Source organism: Eschrichtius robustus, chromosome 3 (assembly GCF_028021215.1).
Source record: "Eschrichtius robustus isolate mEscRob2 chromosome 3, mEscRob2.pri, whole genome shotgun sequence".
Taxonomy (NCBI): domain Eukaryota; kingdom Metazoa; phylum Chordata; class Mammalia; order Artiodactyla; family Eschrichtiidae; genus Eschrichtius; species Eschrichtius robustus.
In genome coordinates, this window is record NC_090826.1 from 80,648,564 (window position 1) to 80,663,647 (window position 15,084).

Genomic DNA, 15,084 nt, shown 5'->3' on the forward strand with positions numbered 1-15,084 from the left:
CAAAGTGAAGAAAAGTACATCCCCCCCATAGAAAATTAGTCAGAAAAATCAGTATCTGCTCGTATCCACAAGTAATGATCTAATCCAATTTTGGTTTGAGGTCTACCACTAAACTTATTTATTTATTTCCAAAAGTTGTTATTAATAATAAGCTAATATTAGTAGTAAGCATGTGCTGGCACTCTGCTGAGTCTTGCTAAGATTGAGGGGTAAATAAGATGACCATGAGTCCTTCTTTCCTCAAGACGTTTACAATCTAAGGAATAGAACAGACATTAAGTAACAATTAAACAAAAGCATATTTATTATAATTACAGTAAGTTTTATGAAATAAAAATATAGGGTGCCTGTAAAAGCAAATAAAGGGACACTAAGAATCATGGAAAACTTCTTAAGAGACTGATACTAAAGGTGAGACTTGAAGGATGAATAAGAGGTAAAAAACAATTCTGGGCAAAGAAAATATGATTCAGGAAAGCTCTGTGTAGGATAACAGTTTGGTGTATTCACAGAACACATTATACAGGGTATTGCAGGAGATATTAAGTATTTAGGTTTTTACCCTAATGACAACAAGAAACAAAGTGTTTTAGGCAGAAAAATGACATGTTTAGGTTTGTAATTTTAAACAATCACTCTGCTATGCATATAACAGATTAAAGTGGGATAAGAGTGTGTTTGTGGTCATCAGATAAAAGGCAAGAGATTAATAATTACTTGAATGGGGGAGGTGGCAGTGCTGATGAAGATAAAATGATATATTTGAGATATATTTACAAGTAAGAATAGACAGGACTTGGTAATTGATTGCCTACAGGGAAGAAAGTGAAGGAGATGTCAATGACAGGTTTCTGCATGAGCAACTAGGGAGATGATAAATAATCAGGATGGGGAACACTGGAGGAGGAACTGATTTGAGAGAAAGAACCAAGGTTCTCTTTTGGACATACTGAGTTTGACATGCCCACAGATATACAATCGGAGATGTCAGGCAGATGGACGGTAGACCTGGAGCTCAGAATGGAGGTCTGTGTTGGAGCTGTAAATTTGTAAATTCACAGACATATATAAATATGTGTATACATATATTCCTTGAACCCATGTGATAATGAGACTCAAATACCTAGGGGTGTGGCATTAGAAAGAATGAACCTTGGAGAGAACCCCTAGAATGTTAACATTTAAGAAGCAGGTATTATAAGTGAAAAGGGACTGAGAATGAGTAGAAATCAAAGTAGCAAGAAACATGGTAGAAATGATCATGGAAACACAGAGTCTGGAATTTTTAAATTAGGTGGGAGTGGTCAAATGTGTTAGAAGCTCCTGAGAGGTCAATTAACAAGATCAGCTTTAGTAAAAGATTACAACAGATACTGGATTGAAAGTGAGTAAAAAATTGAAGACAGCAATATGAATAATCTTTCAAATCTGGCTATGAAATAACTAAGACAGGATCACAGTTGCATCAAGATTCATTGTCTTACTTATCTTCCAACTTACTTTTATCCTTATTTTACAGATGAGGAAACTGAGGCTTAGAGAGGTCAAGTAACTTGAAAAGGTCAACCCAGTTTTCTCTTCTCATCTAGGTTATCCCTAAAAGTCTTTCTACCTCCAATAAAAAATTTTTAAATATACCTCTGTTTCTGTTCCACAGTCATAATAAATTTCGCATCTTTCACAAGAACAGAAGCAGCCTGTTGCACACCTTTCCTTGTTGCACAAAACTAAAAATGAATGAATAATTTTTGTATTAATCATATTAAAAACTGAACATTACACTAAAAAATAAGCAACCAACAAACCATACCACAAGCGTGGGTTTCTGATCAGAGTACGTTTGTATAACACTGGAAATTTTGTAGTTGAGGGTTAAATCAAACTTAAATTCGGTTTGGTTATTACTGCAGGGAAATCCAAGGACCACTTTCTCAAGTTTCACTGGTCTATGTCTCTCATCCATTTTCATACATATAGCAGATCTTTCACCATCTGAAAGCCATTCTGCAATCTTTAAATGACAGAAACATACACATTAAATTTTTTTCTAGTAAAGTTTTATGGCTAAAAAGCCCAATTACAGTTCACTTTAAAGTCAAGTTTAAAAATATTTAGTCAAGTAGTATTTTTCAACATTACATATTCTAGTGACACTCCTATTGATATATTGGTAAATATTTTCAGTAACAGTGTTTCAAGATTATACCCACTTTTAACATGGTAAACTTCCAATTAATTATTATTATTTTGTTTTATTTTCCTCCTAAGAGTCTAAAGTAAAATTAAAATTAATTTCAACAGAGAAGTCAAATTTCTCACTAGCACTGTAACTCCTTTGCTATTTTTCAGAATGATGCCCAGATATGGCTGACACTTCTTTTGTGTTATCCTAAATATTAGCTGAAGAGTAGCAAAGTAATGATTGGCTTAGACTGGCAAAGGCTGACAACTTTTTTAAACAAAGAACAAATAAACACTGAGAGATGGCAGTGCCAAAAGCACATTTCAGACTCAATGCTAGAGTCCTTAGTTAATTTCTGGAGCTATGGAGAGCAATCCTTAACTTCACATAGCCTGGTTAGTAATCAGGCTTTGTGCCCTGCTATGAAACTGATTGTTTCTTTGACAGGAAGATAAATTAATGAGTTTTTAATGGCATAGGAAGGAAATATTAAAACATTTTCAAGGCTCTCATGGGTAGGGATGAGAACAAGAATTTACAGTTTAAGCGGAGCAGAAGGCAAAGGATGAAGGCCTTAACTCAGGGGAAACCTGAGGTAGAGGACTTGTAGAAAGAGACAGAGAGACAGCATTCACAGAAGTAGTGATTATCACAAAGGGGAAGAGAGTTTCAAGAATTACAGAGTATTGATATTTTGTAACTGCTTATACATCAATAAGAAAAGTTTAGTATCCCAATGTGAAAAAAAGGTAAAGTCTATGACCTTGCAGGTTGCAAAAAAAGAACTTAAAATAGTTGACAAATATATTAAAAATATTTACTTCAGTAGTAATCAAAGCAGTACAAAATTTTAAAATAAGCTACCATTTTAAATAACAAATTTGAGAACTATTTAAAAGTAATAATAACAATAATAATTTCATTATTATACTATCCAGCATTAGAATACAGAGAAATGGCTGATGGTAGAGGTATAAATGAATATAACATTTATTGAAAGCACTGTGTTCTTAGAGTTTTATATACCCTTTGACTCAGTTATTCTACTTTAGCAGACCATCCTAAGGAAATAATTGCAATGTTTTCTTAGATATAATTTCAGCACTATTTACAATAGCAAAAATTGGAAACAATCTTCCACCATTAAGGTATTAAATAAATTACAATAAAACCACAAAAAAATTGTATTAAAGAAGAGTACTTAATAACATGGAAACATTTGTAGGTAACATGCAAGTCATAAAAGTGTATGTATATTATGATTCCATCAATAAATCTAGAAGGACAAATGCTGGGGGTTTTTTATTTACACATACTTTAAAATTTTCTCTATTATTCTTGAATATAAACAAAACAAGTTGTCATTTTAAGAACAAAAAGGATTAACCGTGCTAAACTAAAGATAAAGGCAAAATTTTACATTGGATTAGAGAATATTGTACAGCAGCTTTTGTGGAAACAATTTCTAAGAATTAGCTGGGGGAAAAGTCATATTACAGTAGGCTGAGAAGTAAATAGGAGTAAGAAAGCAGAGTGAAATTGTACTACTTTTCAAGTTTGCCAAAAAACTGAAGAAGAAAATTAGGACATGTGTTTGTTATAGAAAGTATAATATTGTACAATTATTTCTTTACATGTTCATGTACCCTATTAACCATGAGATCCTCTTCAAGAGCAGGGTCTATATGTTTTCACTTTTGCATCTATCATTAGTGCCTACCACAATTCCAGGCACATAGAATTGGGGGTAACAAAACACCTCATATTATGAAGTGTCTAAAACCCATGAAATTATGACTTTTAGATACTATTAAACAACAGACTCGCACCAAACATATTTTATTAAACCCAATCAACCAAATTTGATGGCCTTAATGCTGTCATACCTATGAGATCTAACCATAACTTTCCACGATATAACTTTCCTATTAAATTGGTTAGGTGATTTACAGAAAAAAAAAAAAAAAAAAACCTCACTTTTCTCTAAGATTAAATATTTCACTAAGTCATAAAAAAATCTGATAAACTAAAATTCTAACTTACATCCTCAGCATTTGGAATTGTTGCAGATACAGCTACAAATCTCATTGGAATAATACTGCTGGTATTTTCTACAGCATGAGATAAAAACTGCATAGTTTTCATTCTGCTGACTACAACTTCAAGAGTTGGTCCACGATTTTCATCTTTGACAACGTGTATCTGAGAAAAAAATTAAGACTCATTAGCTATAAAAATAAAAATCTATCTAGTCAATTAAAATGTAAAACAATATTAAACACTCTTCCTTAAGAAAATAAGCATTTTCCACTTGAAGGGATAAAGCAAACATAGAGTTTGGTTGAAAATGTCTTGTTTCTTTATATCCATTCAAATCATCTCTTCATGTTTATCTCTGAAAGTGAATAACGTGTTCACTACCTCATCAATGAGAAACAATCGAACCAGTTGGACCAAAGAGTTGTCTCTCCATTTTCTGGTCATGCTATCCCATTTTTCCTAGAGAAAAAATGCAAGTGGTTTAACATGATAAGGAATTATAATAAGTATTACTAAGGTGTGATAAAATTTTTAACATGACTTGTTACAAATGATGGGCAATATTTTAGTTGATGTCTTAAAGGCATCCCAAAAGATACTTAAAGATTTTTAAAATTTTAAATAATTTTGATAATCATGTGTTTAAAAAATTGAACCCCCATTTATTTTTTAAGTTTAATCAAAAATATTCAAAAGTATAGTCTAATTACCCTTTCTAAGCTCTACCAAGGTCCTCCTGCTACAATACATAATATTTGGATAAAGAATACAAGCAATAAGTATGATTACAAATCATCCACAATAACAAACTGCCTATTCATATCTTTTGCCTATTTACTCCATTTGGTTGTTTGTCTTTTACTTAATTGATTTGTTAGTATTCCGTATGTACCCTGAACACTAGTACGTTTTGTTTGTTTGCTTCACATTGCAAATATAGTCTTCTACTTTGTATTTTCTTTTAACTTTTTTCCATGGTGAAGAGAAAGAGATATTTGCTAATAAACCAAGGAAATAATAAAATATAAGCAACACCTACTGGAGTTGTCATAATAATATGGGCTTGCTGAATCTCAAATAGGTCATCCATTACTGTATCTCCAGTGAGTTCTTTACAGTTCAATCCTATTGGTCCAAATTTTTCTTTCCAATCATCAAAACGCTGACTACACAGGGCTTTTATTGGTGCCACTACAACAATATAAGATATTTATTTTAAATATCAGTGCAATTTAAAAATTATTTTCACAAATAGTTAATAAAGTTAGCACACATCTAGGTGCTGCCTAGTATTTATAAATTAAAAGTTAACAATATAAACATATTATTTAGAACTATAAAAGTAATCACCAAACAGAACTAAAAATAGAAAAAGAAGTGATTGCTCAGGTAATTGTAACTAAGAATGAAGAAAGGTAGGGTGGAAATTATCGCCCTTTGTGATCACTGATTTTTTTAACCATGTGTATAAATTACTTTGATGAAAAAAATTTTAATATATACCTAAAAAAAGAGAATAGAGGTTCCTATGGAAATTTCTCATATTACAAAATGTTTGATTCTATTTGTTCATCTTCCCTGTCCTTTTAAAAATAAACATGTAAAGGCCAAATTCTCAATTCCAATACTATTTTTATTTATAAATCTGGGAAAATGTGTTTTGAATTTAATGTTAACAGATAAGACCAAATGTGACATGTCTTTATTTAAAAAGTATAGAAAACCAAATAATAATTCTTATGTCTTGAATTTGAACTTATTTCTTACTTTTACCTCAACGGTTTATCACTATTATAATTAATTATCACTCTTTCAATATATAAATACTTACTGTAAACAATTTTAATGTTCGACCATGGCAATGGTACTTCCATTAACAATCTTGTTATAGCTAGCTCAAACAATACAGTTTTCCCAGAACCAGTTGGAGCACAAATCACAAAATTCCTATCTGTATAAAGAAGCTAAAAAATAAAATTTAATCAACCATAGAATATACAGAAATTTTCAATTCTCAATTTGTTAGAAAATATGTCTTAAGAAGACTCTATGGAATAATAGTTCAAACATCTTTACCTCTAAACTTATTAAAATTATAAGCTGGCTCTAGATCCATCACCCTCAAAAAATAAAACTATTAATAATTTATCATCTTGTTTGGTCAAAGTAATATGCTAGATAGACCTAGAAGAAAATAATTTCTTTAGCTTCCAGAAAAATTGTTATAAATCTAATAAATATAAACAGCCCACCTATGAAAATTACATGCATTCATTTAACAAACATTTTTTGAGCTCCTATAATGTACAAGTCACTGAGTGTAGCACTGAAGACAAAAAGATGAATGTGATCTAGTCGCTGCCCTTAGAGAGCACACAATCTAGTAAGAAAAGGCAGATAATAATTAAACAAAATACTTACATCATCAAAGGCTTTGGACTGTATATAGTTGAAATATGGGAATTGTTTGAAAATACTTCTAAATTTTGCCGCTGAGAATAACATTAAGGAGTTAAATATTTCAGAAGTTTAAAAATCGGTTACTCAATTTAAAAATTAAGTTAATATTGCCTTTGACAATATTTAATGATGAGGTTTAATACTTGCTATTTTATCATAAGAAAGGAATTAACAGATACAGAGGGAAGGACCGAGATGGCAACATAGGAGGCTCTTGAACTTCCATCCTCCCATGGATCCACTGAACAAACAGCTACACGTGGAGCAATTCCCTCTGAGAGAAATCCCCAAACTAGCTGAATGATTCCTTTACAACAGATGAATGAGAAAATACCTACATCAAAATGGGTGGGAAAGGCTGAGAAACCCTTGCCATAAATCCCACTCCTGGCACATCACCATACAATTGGAAAGAAACCCCCAACTCCCAGATCCTCCCTGAGGAGCAGAGGGTTTGGACCACACATCTAGTGCCCCAATTTTTAAGGCTCCTGCCTGAGGGATGGGCTCTCAAAACACTCAGTTCTGTTAGCCAAAAGGGCTTGCATTTACAAGCAAAGAAAATAAGCATCTTTTAAATGGGCACAGGAACATCCCACTACCCTCGCAGGTATACATCCAGGCTCAGTGCAGAGGGGGCAGGCAAGAATGCCCATCTTCAGTTTCTCCTTGAAAGGAATTTAATTGCATACTTTCTCAGCTGCTGACTGAGGTTCTGGCTTCTAATCAACCTGCATCTACGTGCTGACTGACTGCAATCCTCCCCTTGGGACACTGATGGATCTTGGCACACCCTTAACTTCTGTGAGCCACTAAGAACAAAGGCAGAGGCTTGGACAATCACAAAGGTTTGACAGGTAACTAGGAGCCCAGGCCAGGTTGATTGACAAGGTTCATCTCTTATACCAGACCAGTCTCTCAAGATTGGGGAGATACCTGTTTTATCTAACGTTCAGAGACCAACATAGAAAGTCAAGGAAAATGAAGAAACGGGGGAATATGTTTAAAAAATAAATAAATAAATAAATCTCCAGAAACTGAATTTAATGAAACAGAGACAAGTGATTTACCTGATAGAGAGTTCAAAATAACACATAAAGATGCCCATCAAGGTCAGGAAAGCAATGCATGAGCAAAGTGAGAATTCCAACAAAGTCATATAAAATATTAAAAAGTACCAAACAGAAATCATAGAGCTAATGAATATAATAATTGAACTGAAAATTTCAATAGAAGGTTTCAACAGAAGACAGATCAACTGAAAGAAAGGATCAGTGAACTTGAAGACAGGGCAGTGGAATTAATGCAATCATGGGAGCAAAACGGAAAAAAAAGAGTGAGAAAGAGTGAAATCAGCTTAAGGAACTTATGGGACACCATCAAGTGGACCAATATACACATTATAAGGGTTCCAGAAGAAAAAGAGGTAAAGGGGAAGAAAGCTTATTTAAAGAAATAATGGCTGAAAACTATCCTAGCTTGGGGAAAGAAACAGACATCCAGATCCAAAAATCCCAGAAATTACTAAAGAAGGTGAATCTCAAGAGACCCACACTGAAACTCACAGTAATTAAATTGCCAGAAGTTAAAGACAAAGAGAGAACCTTAAAAGCAGCAAGAGAAAAGCAACTTGCTACATACAAAGGAATTCCCGTAAGATTGAGTGAATATTTCAGCAAAAACCTTGTAGACCAGACTGTGGAATGATATATTCTGGGTGCTGAAAGAAAAAACTGCCAACCAAGAATATTTTACCTGGCAAAGCTGTCCTTCAGAATTGAAGGAAAAATAAAGAGTTTTCTAGACAAACAAAAACTGAAGGTGTTCATCACCACTAGACCAGCTTTACAAGAAATGCTAAAGGATGTTCCTTCAAGCTGAAATGAAAGGATGCTAATTAGTAACAGGAAAACATATGAAAGTACAAAACTCACTGATAAAGGTTGATACATAGTTGCATTCAGAATACTCTAATATTGTAATGGTGGTAGTTAATCACTTATAACTGTAGTATATATGTTAAAAGACAAAAGTACTGTATCTATAATAATTTATTAATGGAGACACAATATTAAAAGATATAAATTGTGACATTAAAAACATAAAATGTGAGAAAGTGAATGTAAAATTGTAGAGCTTTTGTATGCATTCAAAGTTAGTTTTATCAGCTCAAAAGAGACTGTTAAAACTGTAAGATTTTTTTATGTGAGTCTCAAGGTAACTACAAAGCAAAACTCTACAGTTGATACACAAAGATAAATAGAAAACAGTGAGAACATACCACTACAGAAAATCATCAATTCACAAAGGAAAAGAGCAAGAGGAGAAGAAAGGAGCAACAGAACTACAAAACATCAGAAAACAATAAAATGACAATAAGTCCAACCTATCAATAAATACTTTAAATGTAAATGGACTAAATTTTCTAATCAAAAGTCATAAAGTGGCTGAATGGATTTAAAAAAACAGGACTAAATTATTTGCTGCCTATAGGAGACTCATTTCAGCTTTAAAGACACACAAAGAAAGTAAAGGGATGAAAAAAGATATTCTATACAAGTGGAAATCAGAAGAAAGTAGAGGTAGCTCTACTTACATCAGACAAAATAGACTTGAAGCCAAAAACTGTAATAAGAGACAAAGAGGTCATTATATAATGATAAAGGGGTCAATTCATTGGGAGGATACAGCAACTGTAAATACTTATGCACCCAACACTGGAGCACCTAAATATATAAAACAAATATTAACAGATCTGAACAGAGAAACAGACAGCAATACAATAATAGTAGGGGGCTTCAAGACGCCACTTTCAATAATGGATAGATCATCCAGAAAGAAAATCAATAAGGAAACATCAGACTTAAACTATACCTTACACCAGATGGCTCTAACAGATATACACAGAGCATTCCCTTAAGCAGCAACAGAATACACATTCTTCTTAAGTGCACATGGAACATTCTCCAGGAAATATCATATGTTAGGGCACAAAACAAGTCTTAAGTTTTAAAAGAAGAATGAAATAATATCAAGCACCTTTTCCAACCACAATAGCATGAAACTAAAAATCAATTAAAAGAAGAAAACTGGAAAATTCACAAATATATGGAGATTAAATAACATGCTCCTGAACAACTATTTGGGTCAAAGAAGAAATCAAAAGGGAAATCAAAAACATATCTTGAGACAAATGAAAATGGAAACACAACATACCAAAACTTTTGGGATGCAATAAAAAGCTGTTCTAAGAGGGAATTTTATAGTGATAAGTACCAAAATGAAGAAAAAAGAAATATCACAAATAAACAACCTAACTTTACACCTCAAGGGACTGGAAAAGGAGGAACCAAATAAGTCCACAGTTAGTAGAAGGAAGAAATAACAAAGATTGGAGCAGAAATAAATAAGAAAGCAGAAAAACAATAGAAAAGATCAATGAAACAATGAGCTGGGTCTTTTTGAAAAGATAAACAAAATTGACAAAACTTTAGCTAAGATAACTAAGAAAAAAAGTAGAGATGATTCAAATAAATAAAATCAGAAATGAAAGAGGAGAAAACACAACTGATAAGACAGAAATACTAAGGATCATAAGAGACTACTATGAACAATTATATGCCAAAAAGTAGATAATCTAGAAGAAAAGGAAAATTCCTAGAAACAAGAACCTATCAAGGCTGCATCATGAAGAATAGAAAATCTGAACAGATCAATTACTAGTAAGGAGATTGAATCAGTAATCAAAAATTTCCCAACAAAGTCCAGGACCAGATGGCTTTACTGGTGAATTTACCAAATATTTTAAAAGAATTAATACCAATCCTTCTCAAACTCTTCCAAAAACTAAAAGAGGAGGGAATGCTTCTAAACTCATTTTATGAGGCCAGCATTCCACTGATACCAAAGCCAGATAAGAACACCATAAGAAAAGAAAATTACAGGACAATATCCCTAATAAACATAGATGCAAAAACTTCAACAAAATATTATGAAACTGAATTCAACAGTACATTAAAAGGATCACACACCATGATCAAATGGAATTTATTCCTGGGATATAGGATGGTTCAACATCCACAAATCAATCAATGTGATATACTGCTTTAACAAAGCAAAGAATAAATATCATATCATCTCAATAGATGAGGAAAAAGCACAGGACAAAATACAGCATCTTTTCATGATAAAAACTCTCAAGAAACTGGGTACAAAAGGAATACACTTCAACATAATAAAGGCTGTATATAACAAGCTCACATTTAACATTCATACCCAATTATGAAAAACTGAGTTTTTCCTCTGAGGTCAGGAACAAGACAAGGATGTCCATTCTTGCCACTTTTATTTAGCGTAGTATTAGATATCCTAGACACGGCAATCAGACAAAAAAACAAAGAAAGAAAAGGAATCCAAATTGGAAACGAAGAAGTATAACTGTTTCTATTTGCAGGCGACAAGAAACTATATATAGAAAACCCAAGACTCCACACACACAGACCAAAAAAAAACCAAAACAAAACAAACAAATTAAAAAATCTGTTACAACTAATAAACAAATTTAGCTAAGACACAGAATACAAAATCTATATACAAAAATCAATTGTATTTCTATACACTAACAATGACATATAAGAAAGAAAAATGAAGCAAATAATCTCATTAACAACAGCATCAAAAAGAATAAATACTGAGAAATAAATTTAACCAAGGATGTAAAAGATCTGTAAACTGAAAACTATAAGACACTGATGAAAGAAATTGAAGACACAAATAAATGGAAAGATATTTCATATTCATGGATTCAAAGGATTAATATTGCTGAATGTCCACACTACCCTAAATGATCTACAAATTTAATGCAATCCCTATCCAAACTCCAATTGCATTCTTCACAGAAATAGAAAAAACAATCCTAAGAATCGTATGAAACCACACACACACACACACACACACACACACACACACAAAACCAGCTAAAGCAATACTAAGAAAGAAGAACAAAGCTGGAGGTAACACACGTCTTGATTTCAAACTATATTACAAAGCTATGGTAATCAAAGCAGTATGGTACTGACATTAAAAACAGACACGCAGATCAATGGAACAAAATATCCAGCCCAGAAATAAACCCATGCACATATGGTCAATTAATTTTCAACAAAGGAGTCAAGAATTGGGAAAGCATAATCATTTCAATAAATGGTGATGGGAAAACTGTATATCCACATGCAAAAGAATGAAACTGGACCCCTATCTCACACCATACACAAAAATAAACTCAAAATGGATTAAAGACTTAAACATAATACTTGAAATCATAAAAGTCCTAGAGGAAAACAAAGAGGAAATGCTTCTTGACACTGGTCTTAGCAATGATGTTTTGGATTTGAAACCAAAAGCGAAGGCAACAAATGCAAAAATAAAGAAGTACGACTATGTCAAACTAAAAAGCTTTCGCCCTGCAGAAGAAACCATCAACAAAATGAAAAGGCAACCTATGGAATGGGAGAAAATATTTGCAAGCCAAACATCCAATAAGGCGTTAATATCCAAAATATACAAGGAACTTATAAAACTCAAAAAACAAATAACCCAGTTTAAAAATAGGCAAAGGACCTGAATAGACATTTTCCCAAAGAAGACATACAAATGGCTAACAGCACATGAAAAGGTGCTTATCATCAGTAATCATTAGGGAAATGCCAATCAAAACCACAGTGAGTTGGCACCTAACACCTGTTAGAATGGCTATAATCAAAAAGATAAGAGATAAATGCTGGCAAGGATATGGATGAATGGAACCCTTGTACACAACTGGTAACGATATAAACTGGTGCAGTCCTTATGGAAAACATTACAGAGTGTCCTCAAAAAATTAAAAATAGAAGTATCACATGGTCCAGCAATCCCTGGGTTATACCCAAAGGAAACAAAATCAGTATCTCAAAGAAATATCTGTATAGCCACGTTCATTTCAGCATTACTCACAGTAGCCAAAGTATGGAAACAACATAACCATTAAGAAATGAATGGATAAAGAAAATATGTATACAACAGAATATTATTCAGCCTTTAGAAAGAAGGAAATTATGCCTTTTGTGACAACATGGATGAAACTGGAGGGCATTATACAAAGTGAATTAAGCCAGACAGAGAAAGACAGATCCTGCATGATATCACTTATAAGTGGAATCTTAAAAAAAAAAAAGTCAAACATAAAAATAGTACAATGAATGGTGGTTGCCAGGGGCTGGGGGTATGGGAGAAACAGAGGCTGGTAAAAGAGTACAAACTTTCAGCTATAAGATTCGTAAGATCTGAGGATCTAATGTATAAAATGGTGAGTGAGTTGAAAATACTGTATTGTATAATTAAAATTTGCTAAGAGAGTTAACTTAAGTGTTCTCATCCAAAAAACAAAAAAATAAAGGTAAATATGTGAGGTGATGGATGTGTTAACTAACTCGATGGTGGGAACATTTTGTAATGTATACATTTATCAAACTATCATATTGAACACTTTAAATGTATTATAATTTTATTTGTCAATTATACCTCAATAAAGCTGGGGTGGGGGAGGAATTAAAATTATTCCAGTCCCCAGTCACCTTCCATATTCTGAAAAGAACTTGTAAAGTCCTTATGGAGAAACAAGGTTATAAAAGCGTTATACTTTGACAATTAGATCTGAGAGAAGAGATGCAAATACATATGTAAAAGTACATCAGAACTAAGAATGTAGTTTGTCTTTTCCAGGGTGGTATTTTTTTCTTATTCATCTTGATGAGGCCATTTGATATTTATCTCTTCTTTAAAATTCCAAATTTCATTTTTTAACTGTTGATTGTTTCATTAGCTGATGTGTGTTGCTGCTGGTCACCTAACCCTGAATTCCTTTGTTTTTGGTAATTTCGTTGTGCTAAGTGGTGGATTTAATTGTAATTATCAGCATACTGGCTCAACAAGGACTTAAATCGTCCTTCCTCTGAGAAAGCTCAAAACTATTAATAGATATAAAGAATAAACTGTCCCCTCTCCAAGTTAAGAGTCTATTGCCAGTTTGGGAGATATTTGTACTTGCATGGATTCTTATTAGTCTGAGTCACATTTGTCAACTACATTTATGAAACACTGTGCAGAATACTAGACTCAGAAAGCTGCAGGAAGTTGTAAATAAAGAAGAAAATGAGTTCCTGCAACTGAGGCTGTTACAATCAATTAGGAGGTATAAAACAGATAATATATCTGAGAACACAAATACATAGTTATTTAAGCAATTATATTTTTATGAAGATATTAAAAAATTGATGGATTGTGGTAAGTGATCCTGATAAAAGTTAAATCAGAGCATATTACTTCTCTGCTCAAATTCCCCCATTTCTCTCAAAGTATATGGCCACAAGGCCCTACATAATCTTGCCTCCCCACTCCACCTTTGTGTTTCTGACCTCATGTCCTACTACTCTTGCTTCTGACTCATTTCCTCTGGCTTTATTGGACTCTTTTATGTTTTTCAAAAACATCAGCCATGTTTTTGCTGTAAAGCCTTCCCTCTGCCTAGATTGTTCTTCCCTCCATATTTCCTTGGCTCTTTCACTTCCTTCATGTGCTTACATCTCAACTTCTAAAGAAGACGTACCCTAATTACTCTATTTAATTCTAATCCTGAGCCCCCATTCCAGCATTCCCAATTTAATCTCCTTTACTCTGCCCCACTTTTTTCTTTTTTCATATTACTCATCACCTTCTAAAATACTATATGACTTATTTATATACTGTTACAATTGTTCTGATCTATCCTCTTCCCCACCCCCGTACCAAGAATGTTTACTTCTCAAGGGCAAGAATTCATTGTCTGTTTTACTAACTGACATATCCCAAATGCCTGGCACACATTAAGAACTCAATTAATACAGGCTTGCATTTATTAAATCAAGCAGATAATTTATAAACCTTCATTTTACTTTCAATTGTGCACTGTGTCAGAATACTCATTCCGAATCAAAAATGTAATACTGAGTTTGTCAATCCATCAGTTTTTGAACGAATCTCATTTTTCCTTCAAAATATATCTCTTCCTTTAAAATATTTATTTGTAACAAGCCCACAAGTGGGTCATCATGCTGGTTTTTCTCTCATGAGGTAATTCCACATCAATTTACACTCACAAAAATGAACCTATGATTCAGAGTAGATGTAAAATCAGTTTCTAGCTCATGAGAAAACTCAGCTACTAAGTATACCATTTATCATCATTATCAACACTTGATATCAAATTTTTCCTTTTGTCCAACAAATTCTCAGCAGTCTCACTGCAATTACATGTTATAACGGGATGCGGGGCGGGAGGAGCGGAATGTCTGCAGAACTGAAAATGACAACAGTACTGTAGCAGGATC

General features: G+C 33.0%; 1 protein-coding gene across 6 annotated transcripts in view; it reads right to left on the reverse strand.

Annotated features, from left to right (window-relative positions):
* HFM1 (helicase for meiosis 1) overlaps positions 1 to 15,084 on the reverse strand; it is a 137,224-nt gene that overhangs the window by 98,257 nt on the left and 23,883 nt on the right. For all 6 annotated transcript variants that reach the window (XM_068540286.1, XM_068540287.1, XM_068540284.1 and 3 more), the window contains 7 exons: positions 6,644 to 6,714; positions 6,054 to 6,186; positions 5,262 to 5,413; positions 4,604 to 4,681; positions 4,226 to 4,384; positions 1,811 to 2,011; positions 1,639 to 1,727 (listed from right to left, as the gene is read on the reverse strand). In XM_068540286.1, the coding sequence (XP_068396387.1) occupies positions 1,639 to 1,727; positions 1,811 to 2,011; positions 4,226 to 4,384; positions 4,604 to 4,681; positions 5,262 to 5,413; positions 6,054 to 6,186; positions 6,644 to 6,714 (883 nt within the window). The remainder of the gene's footprint in view (positions 1 to 1,638; positions 1,728 to 1,810; positions 2,012 to 4,225; positions 4,385 to 4,603; positions 4,682 to 5,261; positions 5,414 to 6,053; positions 6,187 to 6,643; positions 6,715 to 15,084) is intronic.